Source organism: Montipora foliosa, chromosome 4, assembly GCF_036669935.1.
Source record: "Montipora foliosa isolate CH-2021 chromosome 4, ASM3666993v2, whole genome shotgun sequence".
Taxonomy (NCBI): domain Eukaryota; kingdom Metazoa; phylum Cnidaria; class Anthozoa; order Scleractinia; family Acroporidae; genus Montipora; species Montipora foliosa.
Genome location: NC_090872.1, coordinates 24,103,099 through 24,110,598, shown reverse-complemented (window position 1 = coordinate 24,110,598; position 7,500 = coordinate 24,103,099). Strand labels below are relative to the sequence as shown.

Here is a 7,500-nt window from a genome sequence, read left to right as displayed (position 1 = left end):
GTCCGGCTAAATTTGCTGTTTTTTTATCAAAACTGGGTAAAAATCTTAATTCCAGGTGATCTGGAGACGTAATTTGGAGGAATGGGAAGAAAAATTTAAACGCCGTATCCCACAAGACGCGCGCGGCCTTAGGTGTTGTTTCCAAACTCCCTGCAGTATTTCCATCGCCAAAACTCAACAGATCATTCCGCGTCTACCACATTTCCTGTTCCTGAATGAACATTCAAGTAGAACCGACGAGATCTAACCTCGCCTCAGCCATGTTGAATTCAAAAATAAGGTCGCGCGCGGTTGTAAGATACGGCGTTAAAATTTTTCTCCCCAGTCTTCCGAATTACGTCACCAGATCACCTGTTTAGTACTTTAGCTCACACATACAATATTCCTGACAACCCACTGAAAAGATACGAAATGTTTTTATGGAACAAAGAGCTATTCGTATTAACTTTTTGACATCGTCTCCGAACTTGAAAAAAACTGCCCCCCCCCCCCCCCCCGTTTCAATCCATTTCCATCCTCTCCACCCTTGGCCGCAAAAAACAAAGAACAGCTTCAGTGCACTTCAATGGTTATAGGTTTTTATTGATGCACAGACGTCTTTAATTTTAGTGTTTTGAAGTTTGACTAGTAAAATAGCGTGACACTGCCCCTTTAACTACAACGTGAGCGATACAAATGCGCGAATCTTTTATCCTCATATTCTTACTCTGCAACCGCTCGAGCTAATTTCTTCTTTGGATACTTCGCCCACATTGTGGGACGTGAACGAGCGACCTCGTACCCACGGCTTTTCTCCGCCCGCACCCTCCGCGGCGGAGAAAAGCCCTGGGAACGACGTTGGTGAACGAGATCGAATAATCGCAAAAGAATTAACGATAGTGAAAAGTTATATTTTGAGACGACGTTTCTGTCAATGTCGCCGTCGTAGATCTCAAAGTCTCTAATGACACACACAGGGAAACGAGGCCAGTCAACGCAAAGAAAAAACAGAGCCTACGGAAAACGCGGACAAGCATATTTGGAACTTACCTCTGATTGGCGGAGAAAGTGGCACGATATTTTCGGGCTGACCATCAAGCAATCGAGAAGTTATTTTCAACACTGAATTGACAACCTCAGCTTATCACACAAATTGGCGATTTACATGCGAACGCCGGGTTGCTTTCTTTTCAACTTTCATTTTCATTTTATCTCCAACCAGCGGAAAAACAGAGCTGCAGCCCTCGCCATTGTATGCAAGCCGATAGCACGACAGAAATCAACGACTTACCTCAAAGCCAATAACAAGCCACAATCTACTGGAGGCAGGCATCTGTTCAGTGATAATGACCAGAGTTTCGGATGTATTTGAAGCGTTGTTAAAAACAGTTTCAGTTCTGTTGCTTGTTACAATATCGCCTTCCCACGAGCGACCGTAAGATGACGTAAAAGCCACTAAGAATGAGTTAGTAACCACGCCGGCGATATTCAGAAACTCCAAAATACTGTACCACATTCCTGAAATTTCAAGGTCAAAAAAAGGTTTGGTTAGAAGAATCGTGCGTCGTAGAGATGGTCAACGTACAAGGTCCGATCGTTTTATCAGTTTTTTGTTTCAACTGTCAAAAACAAAGAAAAGGAAAGGAAAGAAAGAAACTTTATTTTAAGTGTCTAGTCGTTCTAGCGCTGGAGCACTAATTGGGGACACTGTAAACTGAAATTAACGATGAAAGCAAATCAAGTCAAATGTTGGTTTTTGAGGAGAGGGGAAACCGGAGTCCCCGGAGAAAACCTCTCGGTGCAGAGTAGAGGACCAACAAACTCAACCCACATATGACGCCGAGTCAGGGAATCGAACCCGGGCCACATTGGTGGGAGGCGAGTGCTCTCACCACTGCGCCACCCCTGCACCTCTCAAAAAGGGGAATGTAATAACCATTTTGTAAAGCAAGATCGTATGAGAGTTCGGTAGCTAGAGCGGAATGAGAGTCTATCCGCGAGAGAGCTCACGAGTTCCAGTCCTCTTCAAGTCTGCATTTGTCTAATCATCTTTGCAGCTCCTCAGTTTAGTTGATTATCCCCTAGCAGTTAGACTATCGCAACAAAAACGAGCAATTTTAATGCAGTATCAACTTACAGTAGGTTTCAATACAAAACCAAAGCAATTACTATAAATGTTAACCTGCACTACCGGTACTCGGGCTTGACGGGCGAACGGTAAAAGACAGATATCGAACGCGAATAGGGAGAGCAAAGCAGCGTTCCGCGCTCGTCTGAAAATACGGCCAAAAATAAAGGACGTTCCACAAGGTATTTTTAGACCCAGAAAATAAAATTATAGAGACAAAAGAAGGGCGATCAGTGTAAATGAAGAGTTTTTGCCAAACATTAGAAGGGAAGTGTACATATTTATTCCAAACATTCCAAGTTCACCAACCTATGTCTTCGGCCCTGAAGGCGACTGGCCTTCTGTTGGTCCATAACAGTCTCCTGGCATCCACTTTCATATCAATAGCATTGGTCAATAGGGCGATCAATGGAGCCAGCGGAAATGCAGCGGCGAAAAGCTGGAAGGAAATGGAACAATACTACGTCAATGTATTTTTTTGTTAAACTTCGTTTAAACACGCTGAAGTTTTGCACTTCAAAATTTAGGGAGTCGATTCCATCAAGGAACCTTCATAAGGAGACGGAATTTGTATCAATATTCTTTAGCAATAAAGATAAATGCATCACATGCAGGAGAACGAAAATAGCTTTACTTTCGTTATGATAATTGAGCGCAAAGTTTTCCTTACCATCAGAAAGCCATACTGCAGAACTGCAAACAAAGGAAATCTCAACTTAGTAAGAAAAAAACAACTTAACGGGTGAAGAGGATTTGACTTTTTCTCGACAACTTTGTAAAAAAAGCAGATCACAAACTTCTTTTAATAAGTCGTTTACGATCTCCGCTGAGATGAACAAACAGGCAAAAAAAAGGAAGGGACTGACGAAAGAATAAAGAACCATGATTTGGGAAAGGTGACACAGACCTGGCAGAAACCAATGCCTTTCATCGTTGTGCCCCGCAGACTGGTTCGATTCTCGAACGAGGCGTCACAAAACGACTTTTGTATGACCTTGAAAAAGTGTTTGCAATTTGTTTCACTGACCAATGTTTGGGAAGATTAAAAAACGATTCTCTTTATTCCCGCAAAGGAAACTCCTAACATGGACAGTTAACAGTTCGATTGCCCCAATCATGTTACTGCATTTCAAATGACGTCAAAGCGGAACTTTCCAGAAAGTTCCATGGAGATATGATGTTGTTTGCATCCGCGTTCGCTAAGCCAATGAAAATTCGCGCTCGTTTGTTTTTGTTCGATAAGCCAATTAAATGTTTTGCATTTTTTTTACATTCTGTTTGTACGTTTATTTTTCAAGGTCATGTGAAAGTCGCTCCACGAGGATCGAGTTTTCTTTATAGGGAAGAATTTCCGATTTCCCCTCTTATGAAGAATCTACAATTGTGTTGATCTGCTTTTACTTGATACGACCGATGTACTGTCTCCCCAATTTGTAGAGCACATTTGCTCGACTGTACAACGTAAGGCTTACGGCCAAAATAAAGTTGCCATTAATTAACTAAGGTGCTATCTATCGATTTGAAGTGCCGTGCCAATTTTGTGCGTGTGTAAAAGGCCGGGGTGTTGCAGACGCAAGACTTCGTATCCTTTTTCTGGCAAGAGTAAGACTTAATTCAATGTAAAAGCAATCCGCTCTTGATAATCACCACAGCACAAATTGAAATGCTTAAGAAGGGAGACCGTGAATCTACAGAAAGACAATGGTTGCTAAGGACTCTATTAAGTCAAGAGCAAGAAGAAAACGTGTTGAACGAATACCCTACATCACTTCGGTCACATAGCGCATGCGCATCTAGTGCCAGTCCCACACCACGCGTTTCAATGGAAAAAAAACATCTAAAAACTCAACGGAAAAGAAATAAAGCACTGATTTTTTTCACCGGAACGGAACCATTTTATCATTGTTCATAATCTGTAGCATAAAAGAAAGGAAAGGAACTTTATTTAAGTGTCTAGTCGTTCTAGCGCTGGAGCACTGATTGGGGACACTGTGAAATGAAATAAACAATGAAAGCAAATCAAATCAAATGTTAGTTTTTTGAGGAGAGGGGAAACCGGAGTACCCGGTACAATAAGATTGTCCTTTGGAGAAAAAAACGTATACCTCGCTGAAAAATATATATTCCGTAAATCCATGCCACAGATTTTACATTAGAGTGTTTTCGCTCTGTTGCCATAGTTTTTAGAGTACAAAAGGGTAAAATCTCCGAGCGTTTAGGCTATTTCTGTTTTGGTCACGTGACTCACCAAATACGGTTGCATGTGATTCCAATCAGAAGAAGATACGTCCATTGGTAAACACTTGGCCAAAAAGGACAATCGTAGAGTTAAACGGACGCGAAAAATTACCATTGGGGTTGAATTCCCCCATGCATGACAATGGTTTAGTAGTTGAGGATCTCCCCCGTTAAACTTCACGAAAGAAGGGCTCAAGGTAATAATATTTCGATAACAACACTTTAACAAAGCCATAAAAGCTGATAGATATGGGACAACCTATAGCTGTAGCTTCAGCCAGTGACATATGTGCCGCTCCATATTGCTTAGGGTTAGGCCCGTTTCAAACGACGAACTTTACATGTGCCGAATCTAATGCAAATGAGAAAAATATGTTGTTTTCGCGAAAAACGCATTTGTCGGTTGACCTTTGAATTTAAGAGTCCGCATGTTATTGAAAGGCGCAGTAAGTTGTCTTGTCACCTTTTTCGTTGTATTCAGAGAGTGTAAAGTCGCCCAGAGGTGTTTTCGCTCTCTCGTTTTCCAGGTAATCTTCAAAGCTGTTTCGAAGTTCATCACTTGCTCCGATTTTGTTGCTGTTGCAGCATTTTCTCTTCTTCCACAAACTTTTCAACCACCTAAAACAATCAAAAAACCATATCATTGGCTAAAAGAGGAAAAATAATGGAGAGTTTAAGCAAAGACAACAGCAACTTCCACGAAAACTCCAGTCAGAATATAACTTAGCGCTATCATAACAATTTCGCAATAATTGCATCCTGTCGACATTGTACAAAACGGTCGAACTATCATATACCGGGATTGGTACGAACGCGGGTTTAAAGTTAAGGTAGAAAATAAACGGTTTATTGCTCACATCGTCGTCAAAACTTTAAAACTGGCGATTTCACATTGTTGTTTTGTGGAGTACGTCAAAGAATTGTGCTAAAATGCGTGTCCAGGGTTCGTGCTGGATTTTGTCTGTAAAATTCCAGGAGTATTCAAGGAGTTTTCAACAACCAGGAATTGAGTTTTCAAGGAGTCTTTATAAGAAAATTTTCGTGCCATACATAGTGTTTCAGCGTTTTCTTCGCTGAAAAAGCCTAGCTTGATATTCCTTACCACATCCTGCAAGTTAAGCGCACGCATGGTCATTTTAATTTTTGGTTTTAATGTTTCCCTAATAGTCAATTTTGGGCTCAATTTTTGAAATGTCTCTTCAACTTAGCATGATGCAATCTCAACAATTTTCACCCAAGCAAAAATTCAAGGACTTTTTTTGAGGCAGTTTTCCACAAAATCCTTTTTCTCAAGGGCTTTTCAAGCGCACTTGAAGTCCAAAATTGAAAAAAAAGGGCTTTTCAAGGAGTAGCACGAACCCTGGTACCGCATGAATTTTTTCTCTTTCAATCAACAACTAGCACTTGAGACGTAAAGGTGCCCGCAAAAGAGGAAACATTTGCCGAGGAAGCAAAATGTTTATGAACAAGTTTAGAAACATTTTTGCTTCCGCACTTTTGCACAACGACGTGGAATCAGCAAGCTTGAGGTTTGAACGACAACGCGACAGCGTACAAATACAAACCCTTCATTCTACATTTTTACTCTGAAACCGCTCGTAGAAATTTATTTTCAGGATACTTTGCCCACATTGCAAAACGTGAACGAGATAGAATGATCGCGAAAGACATACGACAGTGCGAAGTTATATTTTAAGGTGACGTTATCGTCCACGTGGCCTTCGTAGAACTTGACGTCCCTAATATCCTTGTTTTGAGACGTTGCCGTTCACTGGCACGCATTTTAATGTATATTTTTGCGGTACTCTGCACAGCATCCACGTGAAATCACAAAACAATTTTGAGCTGGCGTTTCTCGTCGATCGCGAAAGACATACGACAGTGCGAAGTTGTATTTTAAGGTGACGTTATCGTCGACGTAGCCTTCGTAGAACTTGACGTCCCTAATATCCTTGTTTTGAGACGTTACCGTTCACTGGCACGCATTTTAACATATATTTTTGCGGTACTCTGCACAGCATCCACGTGAAATCACAAAACAAATTTGAGCTGGCGTTTCTCGTCGACCTATTGAGAGCAGCAAAAAATGAGACCGTTGATTGGAACTGTCATACTCACGGCTTAATCACATCGGAGAAAAGCTTAGGAAGTGGCTTTATTATCATCAACATGGCGACTTGTAGAGACAGAAGTGTCATGCAATCGTTGTTTTCACCGCACTCGTCGCTGTAATTCTGTCCTTTGTTTATGACACCCGTCTCCTTGGTATTCTGTAACAAACAGCACAAGTTTAAACAAAAAACACAAGTCCGCGGCAACCGACATCTATGGCTGTAATTAATTAATTAATTAATTAATTTATTTATTTATTCGAACTATTTACTCAGGAACACAAAAATTTGGTTTTATCAACGGAGTTGATAATGCAAATTGACCACCATACAGGGATTCTAAAAGCTGACGTTTCGAGCGTTGGCCCTTCGTCAGAGCGAATCGCTCTGACCACAAATGTTACCGCAGTAAAAAGAAGAGAAATGAAAAATTAAATGAACACAAAGGCGACCAATTTCGAGGACAAATTATCTATCTTGTTTAGTTATTAACGAGGACAGAATATTATAACATGTGCCAACATTATCCCTGATACTTTTTCTGGCCAAAATCTTAGAGACTTTTTCAAAGATTCAAGGTTCCAAGCCTTTTTGGAGATTTATCTACTTCTTTTTTATGCGTTCACGTCCAAGAAACAGAATGTCTTTCGGGCATACAAAGGGTTTCTACACATTTGCGTGGTAAGCAACTCGAGATGTCCTTTGCTGTTTACAGAATCATTTGCTCTCGTTTATGATGCCGGAACATTGAACAGTCGAAGGCTGGGGGCCAAAAACCAATTAAAAAAAAAACTTGCACGGACTTAGAATTTTATGGGCTGTCCAAGAATGTTACAGCAAGGGTGCATACCAACTACAGTAAGGGTTTTTCATGTTGCTCAGAATACCACTCTCTGTTAACGAAAATCTAAAGGGGCTATGTCACGAGTTTAAAACTCGAAAATGGTAATGTGGAATGCCTTTACTGATAAGATTATCGTTTCATCACAAAGAAGATGATTCTGAGCAAAGACGGCTTTAATCCAGGCGATTTGCCACTTGAAA

General features: G+C 40.9%; 1 protein-coding gene across 2 annotated transcripts in view; it reads right to left on the bottom strand.

Moving 5' to 3' along the window:
- Positions 1–7,500, bottom strand: part of LOC138000376 (anoctamin-7-like) — a 31,529-nt gene that overhangs the window by 6,146 nt on the left and 17,883 nt on the right. For both annotated transcript variants that reach the window (XR_011123114.1, XM_068846737.1), the window contains exons 14-18: positions 6,464–6,615; positions 4,809–4,963; positions 2,778–2,800; positions 2,417–2,546; positions 1,271–1,497 (exon numbers count right to left, since the gene is read on the bottom strand). Coding sequence is in view for 1 of the 2 variants with exons in the window: in XM_068846737.1 (XP_068702838.1) it covers positions 1,271–1,497; positions 2,417–2,546; positions 2,778–2,800; positions 4,809–4,963; positions 6,464–6,615 (687 nt within the window). In the remaining variant the exon portion in view is untranslated. The remainder of the gene's footprint in view (positions 1–1,270; positions 1,498–2,416; positions 2,547–2,777; positions 2,801–4,808; positions 4,964–6,463; positions 6,616–7,500) is intronic.